General features: G+C 31.3%; 2 protein-coding genes across 2 annotated transcripts in view; both read right to left on the bottom strand.

Moving 5' to 3' along the window:
* Positions 1-25,973, bottom strand: part of LOC126749218 (uncharacterized) — a 504,530-nt gene that overhangs the window by 269,042 nt on the left and 209,515 nt on the right. The window lies entirely within an intron of this gene.
* LOC126749224 (uncharacterized) lies at positions 2,966-4,908 on the bottom strand. The gene is made up of 2 exons (XM_050458912.1): positions 4,551-4,908; positions 2,966-4,498 (listed from the first exon to the last, which is right to left on the bottom strand). The coding sequence occupies exon 2, from the start codon at positions 3,565-3,567 to the stop codon at positions 3,157-3,159; it is 411 nt and encodes a 136-aa protein (XP_050314869.1). The 5' UTR covers positions 3,568-4,498; positions 4,551-4,908; the 3' UTR covers positions 2,966-3,156.

Here is a 25,973-nt window from a genome sequence, read left to right as displayed (position 1 = left end):
AAACTATGTGGATTCTCTCTTAAGCATAATATCCAATTCGATTTCATCACTGATACCTTTTTATATTTTCTTTTCTGCCTAAACTGATTTTCTATTTTATTTTTTATCGTTTGGGATAGGGGCGGCAAATTAATCATTAAGTAAAAACCAACAATATAGTCAATAATTCAGAAGTTAATAATTGTATTAATTGTATTATCCATGTGGTAGATGTGAATAATAAAATGAACGCAAATCTTATTATAATTAATACAATACGATTTCATAGGATTAAGATGACAAGGCGACGTCAATTAGTTTCATCACCAGGCCATTGCGTCCGGTTTCCGGAGTGGAAAAGAAAAAAAAAAGCATGATGACTATTGGATCAAAATAATTCGGGAGCATAATAGCTTTTCGTTCAGATCTCCGGATGAAAGCTGATCTTAAGAGCCCATTAGGCATGAAACAATTAAGCATCGATCTTTGTAAGAAGTCTGCACAAGAATTTAGCTTTAGCAGAGACAAAAATAAACTCGAAAACAACTAAGCAGATCATATGTTGTATCTTGAATGCGACCTCCACACCCGATTTAGGTGCAACTTCATTAGAAGCGACATATCTTGCCAGCAGGGAGAGACTCTGGGATCCCTAAGGTTCTATGTTATGTGGTTTGAAATAACCTAAATATCCATAAATTGTTTCTGTTTCCTCTACAGACCCATCAGCGCTACAGGATCTACCTATGCCTCCAAAAGCCTTCTATAGTGGAAGGCTTTTCACCGACCTTGCTGATAAAATGGACGATCTGCAAGCAAGTTAAGAATGATAACTAAAAATGAAAACTTAGGATCCACCTATGTCTTGCAGAGTTTGACATTATAGATCGGCCAACTGGAGACATTTAAAATAGTTCCTCTCTTCGATTCTTTGGAACTGTCTATTTCTGGACTAATGATCCTTCAGAGTGTGCGAACGAGATTTCAGAGGTGATTTTGACATATATGGAGGCTTATAATTCGAACACTTTTCAAGATGTTGGGTTTATAAGTGGCTCTTCCAAAAGAAAACCCTGGTACAATAAAAGTTGCACCAAGGCAGTCGACAGCAAAAATGCTCCTTATCGCAAGTGGCGCCAGAACCTAAGCTCTGTAAATCGTGTCAACTTTGTTTCTCTGAGAAATGCGTGCAAACAGATGATCGATACCTGAAATCTTCTCAATTGCTCAAATCGATCAAGATAATTCTGGTCTGTAGCAAAAGCAGTTGGTCAAGGTTACTGAAGAGCAAAAATTCCACCATTGAATAGGAAGGATGGTTCCATTGCAATTACCGCAATGGAAAAGCCAGATTTGCTGGATCAGATTTTCGCATTACTTTAGTATATATTCTATACTCTATTTCCTTTTTGGTGAGAGCACAGTGCCTCATTATTTATGCAGAAGTAGCATAAATATAGGGTGAGTCTTCCATTTTTCTACATGTAACAAAATGATAAACCAGGCTGTTTTTACCAATTTTAAGTGGACAAGTCCTGTATGGTCTCAAATACAATAGGTCGTAAAATTCGGAACAATGGTTTCGAGTTCATTTTTATGACAAACGGGTTGCCAGTGTCGTCCCGACTATGGATATTGATTTTAATTTTTAAGTTAAATAATTATCTGTTATGAAAAATGTACTAATAATAATGTACTAACTAATGTTAGATTTTATCTATTGTCTATTAGATAAAGATTTTTAGAAAAAGTATGGTTGGTAGGTATAACCTATATTTATTAAATTAACAAGAAACATTTCTTAAAAGCGGAAAAGCCTCATTATAAAAATATGGCAAATAAAATGAAATATAAAAATTTGATTAATACCGCAAATTGATTGTTTTTTAAATGTTTAAAAAATTGTTGTAAAATTTAATTTTTTTAATACCAACCAATAAAAAATGCAACTCTCCAAACATATCTTGTCATTTATAAGAAAGGTACATAAATATAAGGATCTTTTAATTTATTAACCATATTTACATATATTACAATAAAAATATTTACGAAATATACAAAAAAAAATCAATTTATAAATCACACATTTTATTACTTTCATCGCTTTCATCCGAATCAGACATTCTCACTGTTATAACTAAGGGTTCGACAGTTTCTTCTAGAAGATTATCGAAGGTCATCTTTTCTTTTGTCTCCAGTGAATGCATTTCTCCAGCTAATTGCTTAAATTTCTAAAACTAAAAAAAAACAAAATAGACGCACTGAAAGTTAACGCATTTTGAAAAAAAATGGTGTGTACCTTAGAGCATAAAAAATGCATGCCAAATTTAAAAAAAAATCATGCTCTATGGAATAAGAAATATTTTATTTTGTCCTGGTCGATTGATTTACTAAGATTTACATTTGAAAGTAAAACCAAAGACTAAAAAAGAGAATGAAAGTATGGTTAACCGGTCTATTAGAAAAGTTAATAATATCCACAGAATATACATCCATAACCAATAGTGAATAATAATAACGAAAAATACAATATGCCTAATGATAAATATAATTTCGAAAAATAAATTAGAATATCTAAGAAAATCCCATATACATAGGGTAAATCGAGAAGAGATGAACCACCTTTCAAAACACTGGCAAAAAATACTTTATTTTTTTGAATAAACCTTTGCAAAAAAGTTCAACGTAAACATACATTTTGGTATTCTATTTGACACAGTTTAAACATTAATGCAAATTAAAAAATAATTATAAGATATAAAAAACTAAAAACTTAAATTGGTCCATCTCTCCTAGAGGGTATAGGAGAGATGGATCACCGACTATAGGAGAGATGGACCATAGTAGGACAGATGGATCATCTTTTAGAAAACTTTCAATAAATTATTAATTTATAAGAATTAATCTCTAAATAAAAATGCAAGGTAAATATATATGTTGGTGATCTATTTGACACAGTTTAATTATGAATGCAACTTGACAAATAAATGTAAAACATAAAAAAACTGAAAACTTAAATTGGCTCATTGCTAGAAAGTCTTGAAAGAGATCTTGTGTACACTAATTTAGTTTTTTCTTCCCCTTTTTCATAATGGGGGCGGCACCGCAGAGTTGGCATGTGTTGGTGTAGGATGCGCAACCTTCGTGCAGCCATCTAGAACAGATAATGCATTGTAGCTAGTCCTCTTTTTTCTTTGTAAGGCGATAATCTTCAAGACACCCGACGCACTGATTTTCTAAGTCATCAAAGGTTTCTTCCCCGCTAGACGAATCATCCAAAAGTACGTCTTCATCAGATTCTGAAGAGGTAGACTCATGCCTCCGTTTCTTTTGCAACACTTTTTTAGTAGATTTTGGTGATTTCTTCTTGGAAGGTTCTTCTTTCTTCTGCCTTTTAAGCTGACGTGTTTGTCTCTGCGTCTTCTCGCGAATTCGAGCCATGTAACTTGGTGATGTTAAGTTACCTACTAGATTAGCACGAGCCTTTTTCATTGTTGGTGTTATAAGAGGCACAGGAGAAAGCTCCTGAAGTAGTTTCCCAGGTGTTAATTCTTCTTCATTAGGTTCTTCCACACTTTTCTGCTGCATTCCAGAAGGGCCTGGTTGAGGTGAGTCACATTCGCGAGGAAAAGTTTGAGAACAAATTTCTTGCAAAACAGTTTCTGTTGCCACTTTTGTGAGGACACCTTGTTCCCCAAATGTGTCTCTTGAATGTAATGCAGCCTCATTTGGTGGCTCCGTTAGAAAAGCGTAATCGGGTATTTCATCCGAATTGTAAGGCCAGATTCCTGTTGCCCGAAAGGCCGATACGGCATTGCTGACTGTAGCCGATTTGCCCTAGGCTTTCCCTAAAAGTTTGCCGAATTGTAATCGATTTACTTCCTAGTGGGGCTGCATTTGATCATCCTTCTGCACGAATCGTAATAATGCCCCTTAAGGCTCTTGAAGAAGGCCCGATCAAGCGGCTGCAAGTAATGCGTAGTATGACTCGGCAAACAAAATATAATAATGTCGTTATCCTCAGCGAATTGCAACGTGTCAAGATTAGTCGTGTGGAAAGTGTGTCCATCTACTATTAGCAAAACCTTTCCAGGTGCTTTTCTAGGGTAGAAATGATTCTGTAGCCAATCCAGAAAAATTTCTGATGTCACGTACGCTGACTTTTCTGACATGCATACACGTAAGCCGGGTGGCATTGAACCATGCAGTAAGGAGGCAAATAAACTCCTTCTGCATCACAGCAGGCAACTACTGTAATCGTTTCACCCTTTTTACCTGGGCTAATTGAAGGTATACTTTTCGATCCTTTCTTAGCCAGCACCTGCCCAGCTCGCGTGTTCAATTGTAGACCTGTCTCGTCCGTATTATGTAAATGTTGCCAGGCCTGCCAAACAAACCATTCTCAGAAAGTACAGCATCGAGTTCTTTAAAATAGTTGTCTACAACATTTTTAGACATTCCCAAAGCTCGCGCTAATTCCGTCTTAAAAATTGAAGCAGCTATACGTTACCAGCTTTACCTAAAAATTCAGTCAATAATTAGCTAGTCTTTAAGTATGAAGATCTACTCACCATCTTCCCGATTAAATTTATGTTGAATCCAAGACGTTCAGCCAAATTATGGGCCATTATGCGTACTTCCTGTCTAGTCGGTGCAAAGCTTCTTTTCTGTAATTTTTGGATGTGGGTAGCGAGCTTGGCCTCTGCTTTTCTCCCAAGCAAGCTGCCAGGGCCTAAACAATTGGTTTTATTTATATTACTAGCTGCAAGTCTGCGTTTAAAAATAGTTTTTGGAATGTGGAATGCTTTTGCTGCTTCGTTAACACCCATTTCGCCAAACACTACTGCAATAATGGCAGAACATAAGTCCTCTGCAGACCAAGAACCCCTTTCGGGCACATTTCGTTTGCGAGTATACTGATTGGGCATTATTATCCTAAAACAACAATTATTTATTATACATAGGTCCATCTCTCCTATCCCGTGCTGGTCCGTCTGTCCTAAAAAAGAAGGATAGATGGACCAGTAAATCCTCAAGCAAATAAACATGTGACCGCTCTATTTTTGAGGTTAAGTGCATGCCGAAATACATATTTGCCTGTTACATGTCTAAAACGTAACTTAAGACTTACCTCAAGTGAAGTAACTGTTCAAAGAAAAAAACCATGCAAAATTTCGATGACGATTCAGAACAAAATAACTCGATAACTTTTAAAAAACGGCACACACACGCGAGTAGCTGTACTACCGATCAACAATTAATGTTATTGCATCATTCTACACCGGCGCAAGCACTGTTGCCACGGTTTCCGAGATATCGCGAGTGGTCCACCTCTCCTACTAAGGATATCAGTAATTAAATATGTTATTCTAAAAATAGTTACCCTGATTTAATATACGCTAATATATTAAAATATTAATTTTTAACTGAAGGCCATTTGTCATTAAGTTATTGATGGTACTTATACTTTTTTTAGTTCTGTATTTGATAGATTTGTGAAATTATGATTTGTCTATCATATATTCTCTTAATGACATAAAAGAGTGCATTTCAGAAATACAAAAAAAAATATTTTAAAATAATATATTTGATTTCTTTTATTTTTCTTGTATGCTTTCTATAATAAAAATACCTCTAGTTTCATGAAACCCTCAGGAGCTAGAGGACGGCAAGATTAGCCTGGATTTTCTAAAGCGGTAAAGTTTTATCCAATCGAAGTATTTGTGTAGGAGCCCATTTAGAGAGGAATGGCGGTTTCAGTGTGTAGGGCAATCTATCTATTTACCGGATTTATGTTCGTTGTCCTTTTAACAAAGACATGATTTTTTCAAAAGGATGAAAACAAATACGAAAAGTACAACTATTTTTAAGGTACCGTTACATACGAGAATAAGAAAAAAAAAGCTCTCAGATAAATGGACAAAAAGGGAAATTTCCAACTAGAACAAAAATGAAATTAAAAGTTAAAAACGAGACGACAGAATATTTCATTAGCGCTGTCAAACTTTAGCGTACAACTTTTAAAACTAAAATTAGAATGACCTTTCCCTGGAGTTTCTGGACAAAAATATAGGTTCTTCTTTATTTAATACAGTATAGAATGTTTTAATTAAATCTAAAGGGTTGTTAAAAGTATGCATTTAAAAGTATGTAAAATACTATACATATATAAGAGTAATTACTATTTAATTAAATGGGTGTAAATTATATTAGAAATAAGTTGAGTCATTAAAATCATTTGTATACTTGAGCTTTATAATTTTTATTTTGTATTTTGATTTTATTTATGAAACTTTCTTTTTTTAAATTTTTTTTGCAACGTAATAAATTTTAAATTGACTAGTTAATGACTACTTTTAATATTATAATGTTGCCATCCTATTGTTAACTAATTAGTTCCCGCCATATCTACTTAAACTTCAACTAATAATTAAATAGATGCAATAGATAAAAATAAAGTGACCTACGAATTTAGTTTTGTTTCAACCATCTGCGTTTATAAATGTAAATGTAAACCTAATTTTTAAAGTAGAATTAACGAGAATCCATCCAAAATTTGCAAGAAATTATTATCCAAGCTCACAGCTTAAAATTTAACCTGGTTAAATAATAAATTATTTTTTGTGGTAGGAAAGATACGGGAAATTTTAAAAATTCGAATGATTTACTAAGAATACTCAATGGAATTATTTTATAATATTCGAAAGAAATTAATATTTCATAAGAAATCAATGCATTTTTTTTTGAATTTCGATTTTTTAAAGAAAAATTGCCGCAGTTGTGTAGTCTAAGAAAATACGTAAATCCGAAAAAATTTGCTTAATGCAGCCTTAGTAACAACTATATTTAAATTATATTAGAGTTATGCTTCCACATACTTAAATTATAGTTATTAATATTTATTAAATCTATTATTCATCTATAATTTGTTTTATTTATTAACCCATATTAGGAAAAAAAGATTAGGATCAGCAGACTAAATACATCATCCGAACTTACATAATTAGCATTATTATAAACCCTATCATTAAGTTTATTTCAAATTGGAATTAAGATACGTTGATGATATTTCAAGGTATCCCAAAAAATAAAAATTGTTTATTTTTAACATTTTTTTAAAATTGTTTTTATGTAACAACTAGTTACATTGAAAAATCTATTTTTGTGATTGGATGTTTATGTTAGTTCATTAAACAGAACAAAATATTTTATATGGAAACCAGGCTTAACAACTGTTCAGAAATTTAATTTTATTCAAATTTCTATAAAAATATATTATAAATAGAGATAAAAGGAACATACATATAATTTTTCTTCATAACATAATTATAATTTAGAACTTTATTTAAAGCAAATATTCTTATTAGAGCAATATTTGTTTATTTTTATTTGTTATTTTGTTATTTTTTTTATTGATATATATATATATATATATATATATATATATATATATATATATATATATATATATATATATATATATATTTTGATATATATACAGGGTGACAACTTAAAAACTTAAAATAGCCATATATAGTAGGAACAAAAAACTGAATAAGAAATGCTAAAAACTGTTTCTATAAACCAAAAGAGGAATAAAAGCAAGCATATTATTTTACTTTTATATGAAACCCTTTGGAAAGAGTGATATACACCCTTAAAATCTTAAATAGAAGGGGAGGTCAAGTCATACATTATATTAAAGGTCTTGAAAAACGCATTTCAATGATACTATAGAAATCCAGAAAATTCTTTTGTGCTTATCAAGGGAAATAAATAAAAACACTGTAGCATTTTATTTTGTCATTTAATGTAATTTTTATTATAAAGCAAATGCTCCATTCATTCTTCGAATAAATTATAATATAGATTATTTTCAATTATCAAATAAATAAAGCAACAATTTTTAATGATATGTCTGTTTTTTCTGCTTTTTATTGTCCATGAGTATTTAATTTAATGTTTGTCTGCTTTGTGTATAGAATCTTTCACTCGTCAAGAGCGGTATAGATTTTTATTTTCGGCCATGCCACTGATTTGATTCCCGTGTGTTGGTATGAGATTAGGTTAGGTTAGGTTTGTTGTACTGAGAGCAACTTAAAGGGCAAAATAACAATAAATAAAAGAAAAGCTGAATTGCGAAGAACAATCAAGCCACAACCAAAATAATCGACCAAAACCACTAAAAGGAACAAAGAACCAACAAGATTGTCCCTTAAAAATAGTTCAGAAGATGCGTACGAAGAAAATACCTGAAAAAGTTTGTTGTGGAAACAACATTAGTTGCAAGTAACTTTAGTATTTTTTTAGTCATGCCCGAGTTACTTTATAGACGTCCAAAGTTAAATAAATTTCGCCAGCATGTCAGTTTAAAACCTGCAGGTAATTTTGTCTGGTTTTTGCCAGCTGAACACGGGAATGCTTTCTCATTTTCTATTGACCCGCACACCTACACTGGCTTGTTTCAGATTTTGCGGTGCATCCAGCAAATGAAAAAAGGGCGGCAAGATAGAGTCAAAGCCGTGACTTGATTGTATAATGATACAAACCTGATATAAATGAAAATTTGTGTCAAACATTAGACTTATTTATACATTGCACGTAATATATTTAATACATAATTGTGTGCTTACTAGTATAATATATATCTTTTATTTTTAGTAAGATTCTCAGTTTTCTTACGAAATGGGTACTAAAAAATCTATATATAAATTAGGTTACCATAAAACTATTTTATTACCTAGAGAAAAATTTTAGGTTTAAGCCACACTGATGCCTCCTGAACCAAAGTTTGTATTATATGCTTGTTAAGATAGTGGAGGCAAAATTTATATATTTCTAAGTTAAAATATATATAGACATTAGTGGAGGTAATACATGTTGTGTCGACGCAGTAGGCGTCTATGCTAATGGAAGAAACTGAGCTAAGTGCTACGGTGCCCTCGCTATCCTATTAAAGTTGGTATTTAATATAAAATTCGGATTCAGTTAAAACAAAAAATCAATCACTCACAAGATATTATTTATGAGTTTTATGAAAACATTTTTTTTCAGGAACGAAATTAAAATGTAAATTAAACCCTAAACTAACACGAGACAATATTACAAGATAAAGCCTTAAGAAAGCCCAGACAAAAACCTAAACTAAAACTGCTTTTAAGTCCTTGCTATAAAATTATTTATACTTCTGATATAGACTAAACATAACCGTATGCGAAACTATACTTGGGTTACCGAACAGATGAAGTGGTCACGTGATCGTTCTGCGCCGGAGGTGTGGCCTAGAGCCTCGATAGGGGTCATGACTTGGAGTTTTATTTAATTTTATTAGTCAAGCGGCTTTATATTTGAATCTTCGCAATATTAAAAAGTTGAGATTGTATTTATTTTTTTGTTAATTTGTTTGTTAACAAATAATGGCTGACGCGCCACGTACACCCCCATTGTCACCCCCCAAGAAGAGAGTACGAAAACATTTGATCATTGCTGAAAAGGAAGTGATTATGAACATATATAAAACATGTGATAACGAGCATCCAGCATAAAACAAAGTGCAAAAAGTCAGTTTACAGCAGAAGCAGAAAATAATAAATATTTTTAATATACAGTGAGTCCCAGGATGAGCCAATTTATACGTGAAAATGACAAAAAATGTTGTGGTTAAAATTTGACCGTTTGGCATATCATTACCTGGCACAACCTGAAAATCGGTTTGGACCCATTTTACAGGCGACCGTATTATATTTTAAAAAAAGCTGCTTACAAAGCAAAGCTGTACGGTAAAATAATTTAAAATAAGTAGGCATAATTCTCCTCGTTTAAATCTACCAAGGTTGCGTCGATGGGCGGGCCTATATTTCGCGCACATCATTTACTCCATCTGTTCGGTAATCCGACTATAAAGCGAAATCGCCGATCTCAAAGCATCTTTAAGTCACGCCCCTCGAGAAGACGTCGGCGTCTTGTCGAATAGTATAGGAGTCACTCCCCGCGAGCGTGTATTGCGTGTAAATTCTAATCGCTGATTAGTGCGTAGGTATGCTGCCATTTTTTGAATCAAATATCGATAATCGCCAGCAAGTTGAAACGAATGAAAAGAAATTGAAAGCATTGGGTTTTAAGCAGTGCTTTGGAATATTTAAATTGATAAACTATCAATTAGGTATTATTATTAAATATTTAAAATATATATGTAAAAAGTATATGCGATTAGGTTATTTGTTAGATGAACAAGATTTTACACTTTAAAATGTGTAAATCACAAATAAAAAATTAAGAATATTGAACCATCTATAATGTAATAAATTTCTGCTTAATTTTTTTCCATTTAATTTATATTTATAGATAATTAGGAAATTCAAATATAGCTTATTTGCCAAATGTGTCAATCTTTAAATCTGTATAAGACATTGTAGATGACTATTCATATCTGCCACGTAAATAGGAAATAATAAAGGAGGCCATATTGGCATGTAGCTAGACTAGACTAGTAGCTAGAGAATTTAAAAAATTTACAAAGCATATTGGCGTGCTGAAAAAAAAAAGTTGGTATTATCTGCATTTCTTTTGCAAAAAGACATATTTGTTGTTAAATAAATTTCTATATGATTTTTGATATTTCTGGAAAAATGCTTATCGGTCTGACGCCATTCGGATCTGGTTTTTTAGGTAATGGCTTAATAATACTTTTTTCAAGCTAATGGGAAAAGCTGCTCTAAAAAACAAGTGTTTAATATGTTTATTAAGGGGTTCGTAATATAGGGTAGACATAATATGATATCCTTTATTGAAATTTCATCCTATCCAACTGCTTTTTTATATAGCTGACTGTTCTTTTTTAGAAGTAATTCACCCTTATAAGTATTTTTAACATCCTTAAAACTCATTTTGGCATCTCCCGACTTAAAATTTTGTCAAATTTAGCAAAAAACTTTTTTGGTTAAAAAAGAAAATTAACTTTTCGGACATTTATTATATAATAATTATGTATGCAACAAATTTGAGAAGCATTTTTTGCGAATGTAAATCTTAATCAGTAAAAAAAGGTGTTTTCTAGATTGAAGGCATACTAATTTTTTGCCACTACCAAAATGTATTTAAATATTAAAATACTACACGCAGTAGTGCGTAAAGTAATCTACTACTTGTCGTTAGTATCAAACATACGTCAAGCGCACTGTCTTAAAAAGAAAATTTTACGGATCCAGAAACGTAATAAGTATTTTTTGATTACTACTAAACTAAAACCTATACATAACATCAATATGCGAAGAGATTAGCAACCATGCTTACTCAAACCAGCCTCGAGATCTTTTTACAACTTTCCAATAAGGGATACATATGGAGCTAGGTTAACAACAAAAAAATAAATCATAGAATGATGGTGACAATACTGAGAGAATCTAAAGGCTTTAAAAGAAGAAAATGCGCAGAGCAATAAGGAAAACATTGAGCAACGTAAATCGCCTATATCAGAATACGAAGTAAAAGCCGCTCTACGTAAACTTTATAGTGACAAACCTCCTATATCTGACAATATTGTCGCTGAAATGCTGAAAAGCAGTGGCAACAAATGCACAGATTAGCCGCACAGGTATTATAAACTTTGTAGCTGATGTAAAACTTTTTATGTAATGCCTCCTAAGATTGCATAGTAAATCATTTCCACTAACACATTAATTTACACCGGCCTTTTAATTACTTCTGAAATTTTGTCGATATTTAAAAAAAAATTTAGTAATTGTAACGCAGTCACTGGTTAGTCGCGTTTTATTTCAAAACATTTTGCATTTATCTCTTTTTCAGTAAATTTGATTATAGGTGAATATTATTTACGTTATTTCACAAAAAGCTTTTTTGTCAAGTCATTAATTTTTATCAAACAAAAAACGAAAGCTAGAAATTAACTGTTCGAATAGTAAGTCTTTGAGAAAGGAAAGAAAATTTAATTTTCTACAAAGAAACTTTGATAATTTTGCTTTTAGTACTTAGAACTCGAAGTGAATAAATAATAAAATAAAAGAATAAAAAATGGTAATTTTTATATTATCCATAAGTATATCTATGAAAGAATACATTAAACCCGATAATTGGTTTAATGTATTCTTTCATAAATATACTTATGGATAATATAAAAATTACTATGATTTATTCACTTACCTAAAAAAGAACAGAGCTATTCATAGCCCAGCTAATAATAACCTTATAAGAAAAAAATATCACTGGAACTTAGATAATCTATCTGCATTTTGCATTTTTATCATTTAAGTATTTAACTTAATTAAATAGATGTGAAATAAATGAAATGAATGCAAACACTAATATATTTTAAAGAATATAAAATATTTTTACTTACTTTTCATTTAAAGAAAAAACTTAAGGTAACTCGCTTTTGTTCGAAAAATTAAAAAAATTTAAAAACTATAGTAAGATTTTATGATTTAAAAAAAAATTCCACTATTTTTAAAATATTTAATTTTTTATATTTAAAATATAAAAAAAAACTTCGTTCCACATGTACAGGCACTTGGCAATTACCTTTTTGCGTTTACAGAAAGGCTCTTAACTAAAATAAAATCTACTCTTCATATTACTCATCTTTACTACATCTTACTATTTCAAATAAACGTAAAACTAGCGGATAGGGAAACATACATGTAAAAATCTAATACAAAAAATAGACAATATTGCGGCAATTAAAAAATGAAACTAGACTGAACCGAGGAATATCCAATCACTGGTCTAATTAATTCACTTATTTTCCTTTTACGGACTGTTTCAGCATATGCATTTTTTTGAATATTTCGGCCAGGGTAAATTGTATAATTACAAGTATACATATGTAGATATAATGCTTATTCAGGTATAAAATGTGGCTCTTGGGTAATAATATAAGATAAATTGGTATAATAAAAAACAACCCAAAATGACGTTTTAAAAATAATCTTAAAGAAGAAAAAACTAGTCAAACTAAATTAATTAGAATTAGAGTTTTAGTGTACCCTTAAACCCTTTTTTGCTGATAAAAAAAACATTGATAAGATTTAAATTACTCAGAATAAATAAGATATCAAAATTGCCTGTCATAAGCATTTTAGCGCTCTGTAATGTACAAATCCAGATTCTCATCTCTTCGATAAAGTTTTGAACAGTGTAGCGTTTTGACATAAGTTTTTGAATATTCTATATTCACGAGTACTTTAGTTTTAAAGCTGTAAATTAATGTACTGTAATTATAGAAGTTCATTCAGGTTTAGTTACCATAATTTTAACGTGATACTAACACACCTAATATCGGTAATGAGGAAGTCATTAAGGAGGTTAGATATTTTCTTTTTCTGCAAGTTTTTTACATATAGCCTTAAAATAAAAATTTAAATATATAGTAGAAATATTCCTTATACCTTTAGTGCCGTTATTAGTCTTTATTTAGCGTTAAATTAAGACATTAAGCCATAAAAAAGATACACGTTACTGCAAAATTTGACGTATTTACAAACGCGAATGGTCCCGGTAATTATTTTTTTAAAGGAGGTCTAATTTATATTAAAATAGTTTTCGAATCCTAACTTAACATACTTAGTACTAACTAAACTGCCAAACCTTAATTTAAAAAAAGTTTTTTCTTATTAAACGAAATCGCCGTAATGAAACAAAACAGTGTTATTGGGACTATATATCTTATAAAAGGTTAAATGGGAGAAAAATAGGAACATTGTAATGATAAACCGTCAGCACTAGTATAACCAAATAACAATCCCGATATCGAGTTAGGCAGCAGTTACCAAAGCTATATTAACCTCAAATCAAAAATACCAATAAGAGTAATATACTGATAGAGTTTATTACGCCTTAATTGTACTTCGTCCTGCGATCTTAACGTTAATTAGAAAAACAAATATAGCTAATATTTTAGTATCAAATATTTATGGCTTATAAATTGATCAAAATAATACCTCAAAAAATACATAAATTTAATCAATTTTTAAAGAAAAATGTAAATAAATTTAATATTATGAAATAAAAACAGAAAGCAAATGTATCTATGAGAAGATTATATTTCGAACAATAATCATAAGAATTCCGTTTCTTATTTAGAAGAATTAGGAAAGAATCTATAATTGGTTCTAGGTATACTAAAACCCGGGAGAAATAACTCACAAGAAAAAATCAGTTAGTTTCAGTCAGTCCCAATTTCCTAACACAAGGGGATTTAGAGGATTACTAAAGTGTTAGACATTAATAAAATAGGAAAATCTAATTTTCGACTTTCCATTTTCTTTATTTTGAATATAAAATGACGTTCGGCGTATATACTACAGGTGCAAATAGAGGTATATTACATCTGTCATCCATGAAGCGCATTAGATCTTGCAGTATCTTGGACAGTATAGGTATCCAGATGTTAGGAACATTAATACTGGCCTGACTACAGATTACTTGGTTTTGTGAGATGTAAGTTGCTTTTAGGCATTTTCTTTTTCTTTTAATTTTGCTCCTTGCATAAAATCTTTTCTTCTGTGCGATGTATATTGTTACCATTGCACCACGTTTGCTCTGCTATTCCTAATCTGATAACCTCTGCTGATCGGATCCACTTCCAATGTTCTTTTGTTCTGACTTCTTGTGGCTTTGTATCCTCTATGTATGACTCTCCACATTCACGGGGGATTTATTATACGAAATTTTTGGTGCGTAGGAGACATTCTAGGCTGATCTTCGATGCATAACCTCGAATGGTGGTTGTTGAAGTTTCTGTCAACTTTACGGATTCTCTCCGAAGCTGCTTGTCTGCTTCTGCCCTTGATGTAGAGAATCGTTAAAAATCCTGAAAATCCGTTAAAAAACTCTTACAGTTCTTCATTTCTGCCCTTTCTCTATTATCTTTGCTGCTTTTCTAATAGATATGTTTATTGGTTTCTTAGACACCCTTTCTGCTGTATGTCTTTTTGATGTTTTCTTTGTTCGTTCCTGCTTAACCACTATTTTTAATTAGTAGGTATAAATATTTTGATATAATGCTATGATACTCTGATGTGATAAGTGATAAAGGCTTGTAATTGTATAATTTTTATATAGCAGAAAAATATTCTTATACCTTCCAAAATAAGAACCAACCGAGGGGTAAATATCTGCCCAGAATGTTGTACACCATAATTCTTTTTTGGCTATTAAATCCCATTAAATCACCATAGATTCTTGTAAATCCCTCTAAAAATTCCAGAAATCCTGTTAAATTCCCATAAATCCCTATAAATCCACATAAATCTCCATAACTTTCTATAAATTTCCATACATCCCCATAAATCCAAAATAAAACCTTAGTAATTGATAATTTTGTTTAATATAGTCTGTTTTTTATTTAGTTTTTAACTAGATATTTAGCATAAACACTACTTATTTAGCAATACCTTTATGATTTGGGATGGATTTTCATAAAATAAGACGCATTCGAAAAACTAAATTTTTTTATTTTTAAATAGTGCCCTTACGAGGTAAGATATAACAGGTAAACAAACATTTAAAACTAACTAATATCTAAACAGTTTTGCTGTTTCTTTTTGTAACTAATATTAATCTGCTTTAAGACATCTTCACCAATGTGGAAAATATCCAGTTTATTTTCCTCTATGAATATAGGTCCGAAAAAAATATATTGTATTTCTACATTTGATATGTCTTGTTTCCCAGGTCATTTAAACTTACTTCAGTAGAGATTTAGCAATCTCTACTGAAGTTAAAATTACGGATAAACCGAGGGATAAACTAGAATTTTTGTAGGGGAAATCTTTTTGTGCGTTTTCTTTTAGGTTTTTCTTTTTATTTACATTAGTTTCCATATCGATATCATCTTCAGAAAATGTTTCTGTATCAGGACTCTCATCGTATTTTATGATCGAGGTATCTTCCGAACTATCTGAGCTATCTGTCTAACTTCTCTTTCTGTATTTTTCTTTATATTTTGATGGAGATTTTGATAAAATATTTTTTTCCTTCCTTCTTTTTTAGTCCTTTCATGTCTTCCTGTAGTTCTTACGACAAACCGATTAAGTCTGTCTGTACTAACCCTATTTTTAGTTTCCTCCAGCAACCAACTTAGCGATGACTTTCTGATAATTTTTGATTTATTAGCGATAGTGACTCTGATATATGGACCCTCTTCAATCATTTCATCCATTAATTCTTGATCATATTTTCTCAAAATAAGGTTATCCATAACTCCAATATGAGATATATCGCATACATCCTTAAATAACTGGCTATTTGGATTGTTTAAGTCATCGCCATTAAAATGTTCAGTTTCTACTAGTAGAGAAGTAAAATTGTAGTGTTGCAGCTCATTAGGTGAAATCTCGAGTGAAACATTGCATGAATTATCATCTTTAATGTCAATTATATTATCATCTATCTGCATCTCCTCCTCGTCGTCTGGACTTCCATCTTTTACAATGTCTGTTATTGGTGGAATTGCGGAATAATACAAATTATTTTCTTCGACAGAAATGCCTAGTTCTTGCGCACATATTAGAGCGTCTTGCATTGCACGATCTACTGCTAAGTTTTTTAGATCTGTAACTCCTAGCAAATTTGTTTCACTCTCGGTGACAATATTAATTTTCTTTTGATGTTTCTTTTCCCTTGGAAATACAATGATATCTTTGAGATCATCTATAATATGGTTTACTGTCTTGATTTTATCTAAACGCCCCAAAATATCTTTAACACTGAAATTCACCACTGTAGAATATGTGGAGGTCATAGAACTGGTAGTCCTGAAAGTTTGTTCACAATTCTGGCTTCCAAAAAGTACTGTTAGGAACATGTCGCTTGACAAAAGTGGATTTTCGCGGATGTTTATTATAATATTAATTAGTGAGTGGGCATTTAATTCTATACAAGCATAGCAGTTTGATGAGATAAAATGTTCTCCAATTTTGTATTTGTTATTTACACCAAACTTTTTTATTACGCCAAATTCTAAGAAAGAGAACGCAGTACCAAATTAAATAGATTCTACTTCTGACATCCATTTTGTAATCTAAAAACGAACTAGTAGCTAAGCGCGTCAATTTCAAATAGGCAACAGTACCTGAATTCTCTGAATCTTGCTCTAATAAGCTAATAACGTTATTTGAACATATTTTCTCTGCTGCTTTAAAATTCGTTTTATCTTCTAATTTTAAATCAGAATATGTCAACAGGTGCTTGTCTTTGGAGTGCTCTGCAATTAATTGCTCCAGTTGTTTAGAACTTGCATAAACATTACCGAACTTTAACTTGATTTTAGGGTTAAGCAGTCTAGTCCGTAACTTGGTTGCTATATGTACCGTGTCTTGAATATAAGAAGTACCATCTTCTGTACTATAATTAGCTTGAAACCACCTCCATTTGGATCGTAGCAGGACTTCGGTACAGCATAATTTAGCGCCTTGTCTCATTGCCTTTAAAAGATGTGTATCCCCATCTGAGCCAAAACCCAATACAATAACACCTCGCTCTTTAAAATTTAATTTTATATGCTGCCATCTTTTTGTAATATCGGCTGCTGTAAATCTATTATCTGTGCCAAACACTGCAAGACAGTATCCTGGCGCGTTCTGTGATGTGGGTTGGGCCATAATTCCATATGCATAATTTGACCTGGTAGCGTTTTTAAAGTGGTCCTGTATTGCTTTTGCAGATGTTGCTAAAAACGAGTCTCTTGCAGGTATTCCATTTACCAATGGCATAGTAAAACCAACCAACTTATTAGTCCTCGAATCATATTCAATTTTGCTGGTTACTCTAGTTGCATCCTCGCTGATCCATAAAACGTTAGGTAAATTTCTTTGCTTCATAAACGTACAAATGCCATCATAGTCAAAAAATCCTTCCTCTATGTTTAAAGAATTTTTGGCAATAAATTTATTTAAACAGCTTATGGATGGTAAACTGCCTCTCATATTTTCGTAAAGCGTTTCATAAAGTAACCGACCACCTACATAAAATAAATATAACGAGAAGTACTTTATTGGGTCATTATATGCATTCCGATATTTTGACTGGCTTGAATTTTTTACAGATAAGTCAAACAACCAGGTCAACAGTTGGCTTGGTGAGTTGGTATGATCTGGACATCTGGGTTCTTGATTGCTTAAATTTGCCTCAAAATTGTTCAGAACAGTTTGTAGTTACAATTCCATGTCATATTTTCGTTCGATAATATTCTGAGTATAATTGCTAACTTGTCTTGATGCGAAGGTGTATTTAACAATGCTATGCGTTTTCACGTGTAACTCTCGGTGTAACTCGACAGCTAGCGGCGCCGGCGCCTGCTGTTTCAGACTTGTTGCCACACGTTAAATATGTTATGTGCATGCGTCAAACATAAACATATGATTTAAATCCCTTGTAAATCCTTAATAATTCTTTATAAATCCCCATAAATCCTCATAAGTCCCCGTAAATCCTCAAAAATCGCGATAAATCCCCAAACATTTTTATAATTCCTTAATAAATCCCGTAAATCCTTTAGAGTGTACTCGGAACCAACCGACATTGACGAAATATCCTATAAATGTTTTAAATTTTTTCATGGACGCTGTCACGAGTCGACTCTGACTAAGAAGATTTTGGAATTTGGATTTGACATTTGGGTTAAACTTAAATATATTCAATATTTAGTAGCTTTAACATTCTCATATTCAGTAGCTCCTATATATTTTTAGTAAGTTTTTATGGCTAAGGAAGTTCCCAGAACAACTTATGGGAATTCTGATTTATTCTACCTTAAGTCGGTGAGGTCCGAAGTTTCCATCTAACATAAGATCTCAGAATAAGAAAAATATTAGTCAGCATTGTACATGCTTAATTATTATAAATTTGAATGATTAATTAATTTCCCTTCGTATTAACTGTAAACCAACGTTACCTGACATTGCCATCACTGACAACGCCGCCGATGTAAATCACAAATCACTCCGTCCATTGTCCATCTTATGGCATAGCATTGTGCTTGACTCACTGGACTTTTACCGCATTGCGTATCCGATAAAATATTTTTAACAACAAATTTCTACGTCTGATTATACAAAATCTTTTCAAACATTTTTGACAAAGCCGGCAATATACTACGACGCGCCAGTGCCTTTAAACAAAAAATTACCAATAGAAATCTTTCATTGATCCGGAAAATAATCTGATCAGTTTCAGCTTAGATTACACGCTTTGGTTATGTAGAGCATGGATACCAGGTTTGGTGTCACCCTAAATGATATGTATAATAAATTTGTGCATCTCACACAAGCTTGGAATCAGGTTAAATTTCTAAAATCATAACTGAGCAATTACAAAACTTCTAAACTACAAGTAAGTATACAGTAGTGCTGATTTTAAGCTGAATTTATCTTTCACTGGTTTAAACAAGAAAAATCAATACCATACATCGATAATTCTATTATACATAAAAACATTCAAAGTTAGAGCTTTAAGTAATTTTTTACTATCCGGATTAACCTAAATAATAAAATGGAAAACTAATGATTATGGTTAATAGAAGACGTTCTATCAATAAGACTTTAACTGGAATTTATTTATAATTTTAAATATTTTAGTAGGATTCTGATATAATGAGCAGAACATCAAATAATTTTTACCCTTCCTAAACCTACGTGAAGAATCAAATTATAAATGATATAGATTAAATTAATTTAAAAAATCATTTTATAATTTTAGCACTACTAGGAATACAGCTTTTTCTCTAATAACATTTTAGGATAAGTATACTCGTAGGTTGTGCTAGATAATTTATGTCAAGAATTATATTGTATATATTTCTTAAAAACCTTTGATGATGCATAATACTTGGTTATTTTCAGATTAATTTATTTTATATAATAGCTTTACATATCTGTATATAAATATTAATAAATAGTAGAATAAATGAAAGGATAATAAATATAAAACTGAATTAAATTATCATTAAAAATTGCAGCAAATTTATTTGAATTAGCTTCTGTTCACTTTTTAAAAGTGCTTTTATAAGATCCATAGTTATCCTAAAATCTTAAATTAAAATGTAAAAATGTTTATTTAAAGTGAAACCTTTCATTCAAATTATAACGCGGAGTTTCTGCTTAAATTAGAAAAATATATAAAGAAATTGTATTTTGCTACAGAACTGTCCAACACAGCTCTTAATAAACATTTTTTATGTATTTTCTTTGTATTTTTTTCTTAACTCCTATCAAGAAAAAAGCCAGCTATTTATTGGTTGCTGATGCGGAAATTTTCTGTGTCCTTTAAATTAAGATTCATTCAGATAATTTTTATGTATATATGAAATTTTCTTATTATCCTCTTTTACACGTTATTACATTATAATAATATTATTATATGGCGGTAAAAAAATATATACCTAGTATTTATGTATCCTTTGTTAGCCTCAATTAAAAACTGCGTGACGTAATTACAAAACAAAATTATGTTTCATTATATTCTAGACGCGCTTCATAAAATTTCGCAAGCAACAACTTAAAGTTATAATTTTCCGTTGCTTACCAACTTTTCCAATGTGTTTTCTTGACTTACTTAAAATTCTTTCCCTGTTCTCCTAAATAAATCACTAAAAGCCTCACAGCCTAAGGTCCTATTTTGTTAACAACAACACCTTTTGTTTTGAATCTTTCAAGTTTTTATTTCATTTTATTTTATTTGTGCATATTTAAAAGAAATCGATTAGGGCGAGCGATACAACTGTGCCCTCGAGAACGTTTTGATTTATATCATAAATTCCTAACATATACGTTCCCTATGGTGACGTTTTATTTTTTATATGGAAATTGCAGGGAGGTAAAATTGATTTTTCATTTCTTTGTGAAACAAGTAAAGCATAAAATTTACGTTAAAATTTAAAAGAAAATAACGAAATGAAAATATTCATTTTAAAAGTGTGGATATAAGTATTATTTGTTGTATGCTTTTTCGCAACATAATATAATGAATTTTATCACACAATATTTTTGTCAATTTACATGTAATATTTAAAAGTAAACACAAAATCACACCAAACAATGTCCCGTTACGCAAACAAAAAACAATTTATTTAAAATTAGTGGCGGTTATTTGGTTAAAAAGCCCGTCTGCTGCATGTTTTAGACTGTATCGTATTGGTAATGCAATTTAATTAATTGTTTTTGCACGGGTTAGTTTTCTATAATTACATAACCAATTTTAATAATTTCTTCTTTCTCTGTAACCATTTAGACGCTCGAGGTGACCATGCCTAATTTTAATTATCTGCATTTTACGGTTCAAACTAAGATCATTAATAATTGTTTTTATGGCAAATTCATTAACAAAAAGCCATGACTAAAAACAACTTATTTTTCAAGCACTGAAATCTGACCCATCCATAACATAATTTTTGGTTTATAGAGAAATCTTAATTCTTTTTTAATAAAAGAAAAATTAAATAAATTTATAACAAATACAAAACTATATATTTTTTATATAACAGAATAATTGAATAATAAAAAAATATAAATACATAAGTTTACTAGTTGCGGCTTTTCTACTAAGGCCCTCAAAATAGAACTTACTATTTACTATAATAATTTACCGATATACTAAACCACTTTCAAGACTCGATTTAGTCCCACGTTAACAATCAAGTATACAGATTGGCGAATGAATTATTACACATATAAAGTTTTTAACATGTGAGATGTTACAACGCCGCCGCGGCAACAGTACGGTAGTACTCGCGATTCGAGCTCGATTATTCGAATTTTATTTTAGTAAGCGTCTGACGTCGGTGGGGGCTTTCTTTTGCGGCAAAATTTAAAAAAAATATTACGCAGCATTGCATTACATGTGTAATGCAATGAATTACATGTGTAAAACCCGCATAGATTTGTAATTAAACATTTTTTATGCTCTGTATTGCATATTAAAAATTAAAGCGTTGTTCCTATTAAAATAAAATATAAACTGTGATAAAAATAAAACGTAAACATTATAAAAAAACAGAAAATAAAACTCTAATAAATCTAACAATAATAATATATATAATTAAATATATATATAATAAATAATGTATAATATTATTAAATATATAATATAATATATAATTCTTTAAATAAAAGGCTCAAAAAGTCCTTCTTCTTTAGCAAAACAAAGGTTAGGCTATCATAGGTAAAATGGAATTGGCAAATTTAACAATTTTGTTTCTCAACTCCTCTAAATTCGTTGGCCTACTATTATGATGTTCATAGTCTCCTTGAGATAACTCCACAAATAAAAGTCATTTGATGACAAATCGGGAGATGTTGGAGCCCATTTAATATTTTATATTGCCAGTCCCACTAATGAGGCGATTAGGAGTATTTGTTAAAAATTCTTTTACTCTTACCACATTATGAGCAGGACACTCATCTTCTTCTTCTTCTTCCTCAAATACAATGGACTCGCGTCGTATTTCGACGGCCGCCCAATATTGTTGTTTATGGACCTACAGTTTAACGTGGGTTTCGAACCACAAGTGTTTTGTTTTTATAAGACAAACACAAACAACCATGCCCATGTCGGGATTCGAACCCGAGACCACACGATTGCATCGTGAACGCTTTGCCCACGGTACTACCGGGATCGGCGACAGTCATCTTGTTGAAAATAGACTGATCCCAGGTCGACATCAGGAAATAGTTGAACGGCAGATCGAACTTGGTTTTGTAGCAACTTAAGGTATTTTTCGGCGTGCAAAGTACTATCAATTAAAAGTCGTCCAATAATATGGTCGCCCAAACTACCAGTACAAACATTTAAGTTTTGGGGGTACTGAGTACGGAACTCAAAAACTCCTGTGCTCATTTTCCTGAGACCCGTAACGAACAATGGAATGACTGTATTTGCCATGCAATAGAAAAGCGGAATCTCTGAAATCTCATCTGAAAACAAAATATTTTTTAAGAAATTGTCATTTCCATCATGGTTTCACAAAATGCCATTCTTCGCCACTTGTCTTCAGGAAACACCTCCTAAATTTCCGAATATTTAAAATATTTGTATTTATGTTTTTTCCAAATACTCGTCACAGTTTTATGGTGCATACCCAGTTCCTCTCCAATACTTTTGCTCGATCATAATGAATCCAAAACTAAATCACTATAAACCATTTCTTCCCGCCGTTCTATCTCATGGAAACTTAAGTTCAATAAGTTCTTGAGCTTTGATCTAAGAATTTCTACATTCCTGCAACCAAAAGATGTCTCAAAATTTGACACGACATTTAAAATAGTTTTAGCGTAAGGAATCGGTCTATTTTCAAAATTTACTGACAATAAATCCCTGCATTGTACTACCGAATTGGCTTTATAAAACCATTTATTCAATTGAACTTTTTCCGAAGGGCTATAAACAGCCATAATGATAAATTTTTCAAAAAAATTAAAATAGCTCTAAGACTCAACACTGCAGTATGCAATCACAGAGCAAAATGAGGTCTGCTGATTGTGTTGTGCCAAAAATAGCAATCGGAATCCGCCCCGCCGCTTATCAACCAGAAAGTACGCGAGAAGCGGTGTTGCCATTTATAACGCCTATGCGTAGTCTTCTATTCGCCAACCTGTGTAGAGGAATCCGTCATCACTAATAGCCATTGGTGAAGGTATTCGGGCTCAATCTTGTCGCTATTATACATGGGGATTTAGGCAAAATGGCTTCAGAGGCCAATGGATAGAGGACAAATAAATATAGTAAATAAGTAAATTCCTATATTGATATTCCCAAACAATAACTGCCCCCCAGTAGACGTAATATTCAGCAGTGGTATTTTGCGTGTGTGCTAGTTGTATATATGTGTGTGTGTTATTTTAGTGGACTTCATTTTCACGCTATTTTCACATATTGCCACCCATATTACAGACAACCCGGAGTGTCGTTGATGTTGGTAGGATTAATGCACTATAGACCACGTCACTGGGAAGTGCCGAGCACTCATGCGCTAGGTTGAAATATCCTAGCAGCTTTTACTTTTAGCCTAGCGATATAAAGTTAGAGACGGTGCTCCATTGACTTTCCCAATGCTATTGGCTTCTGAAAAATCTCGATCGGACACAACGGATTTTTTAAGCGATCTATATACACAATTCAATCTAAAGTCTCTTACCATTTATCACTCAAAATGATTATGACTCATTTCTACTTTTCACTATACCTTTAAACGAAAGAACCTCATTCTAGATGCCACGGTATATGTACCTCAAACTCAAAGTTCTTGAGACGAAAGTATTTTTATAGGATCTTTTTATTCATCTCCCAGAAACGAGAATAAGCCAAGCCTGATTAAATTTTTTAGGAAGGGCTTCAAGCTTTTTTATGGATTCTGAAATAAGACAGAAAATAAAATGCAGATAAATAAATTTAATCGGGCTGTACTTACAACGATGAGTCTATTGGGTAATAAAGAAACTAAAACTTAGTCTTCTTTTAATGACTGGTCGAATGAGAAGTAAAAGATTAAATTGGAATACTTATGGGTGTCTGATAGAAGAGATGTCCTGCCTATTAAATTTTTTTTTAATATGCAACACGGGCTTGTAATTTGACAAAAAACAACACCGATATATAGTAATAAAAGCTGAATAAAGTAGCACATATAAAAATGCATTTGTTGATTAAAATATAAATTACTTATTTAGACCATATGATTATATCATAATTCATAAAAGCCCTATAAAGTATAAAAACGTATTAAACTGGCTATGTGTTTTATCAGTATGTATATTGGTATGTTGCCTTAGTACAATATTTTACAAGATTTATTTTAGCGACCAATATAAAGGACTTGAATATATATTTATATTGTATGGTTTAACCGCAGATAACGATTTACCGCAAGATCAAAAAGAATGTTGATATAGTAAATAAAATATTGATTACATTTATTCGTAGGTTAGCCTTTATTGCTTTCTTTATGTTTCGCACAGCTGGAATCACTGCTTTTTAAAGGCGTATTTTTATTATCTCGACGAAAACATTAATATTAATTTACTAAAATTTTTAACCGACACATCAATCTCAGTTATGATAATTTTAAAATGAAATCGAAGAGAATCCAAAAGTGAGACACCACATCCTGTTTACGAGAATTATTTCTTAAAGCAAAAACTCACAGAACCTGCAAAAGCTTCCGATGGTTTGGAAGGTTGATAGATAGATATTTAAGACTAAATAATATTATTGTAAATATGACTTATGTTAGTTCACTCTAAATTATTGCATGAATTTAATTTTATGATTCCTCCTTTATATGCTTCATCGTATGGTCGGAATTTAGGTTTCTCCATATATGAACACTGGAAGCTTTAAGTGGAAGAGGCTTTTCTACTACGTGCTTAGGCTTCTCTTACGCTTTAATATGGGTGTGACCAGTATTCTGATGTAGGTTAGCAATAATTTTGATAATATCAATAAATTCTCTTATATTTTATGGCTGAAAGATGAAAATTGGGATATTCTTAGTATACGAGACGCAGTTTTATATTAGACGAAGTAAATATTTATGTATGAAAAATCTCTAAAAGCGAGTTTTTAATACCTCTATACAAAATATGTTACACGTGCTAAGACCTATAAGTCACAAGACTAAATATCAACCCTAACTCAAGATTAAATATGTATCAAAATACCAAAATAGCAAGAACCGCGACTGCAATACTCCAAAAATAATAATTATTTACAATATTCGATAAAAAGTAATTTTTGCCAATGCCTATTTATTACAGGTCTTGTATAAGAAACAAGATTTAATACTATCCAGCATCTTAAGCATTGAGTAGTAAGCAACATTTTATACCGAAGAGGCTGCGGTAATGAAGCAAAAATCACATGAAATAATTTTTCCAACAACTTATAGAGACTTAATGTTCCCTAAGTGAAGCCGTTTATTGGAATATAACCAATTATTTATATTTCCCTTTACACTTATATATTTAAATGTTAGTTAAAGCATAAGA

This window comes from Anthonomus grandis, chromosome 22 (genome assembly GCF_022605725.1).
Source record: "Anthonomus grandis grandis chromosome 22, icAntGran1.3, whole genome shotgun sequence".
Lineage (NCBI taxonomy): Eukaryota > Metazoa > Arthropoda > Insecta > Coleoptera > Curculionidae > Anthonomus > Anthonomus grandis.
The sequence above is the reverse complement of the archived record's forward strand: the minus strand, read 5'-3'. Positions and strand labels throughout refer to the sequence as shown.

Bases quoted from the DNA above. Each gene is read 5' to 3' on its own strand.
- LOC126749224 (XM_050458912.1), bottom strand. From the start codon at position 3,567: ATGCAGCAGAAAAGTGTGGAAGAACCTAATGAAGAAGAATTAACACCT.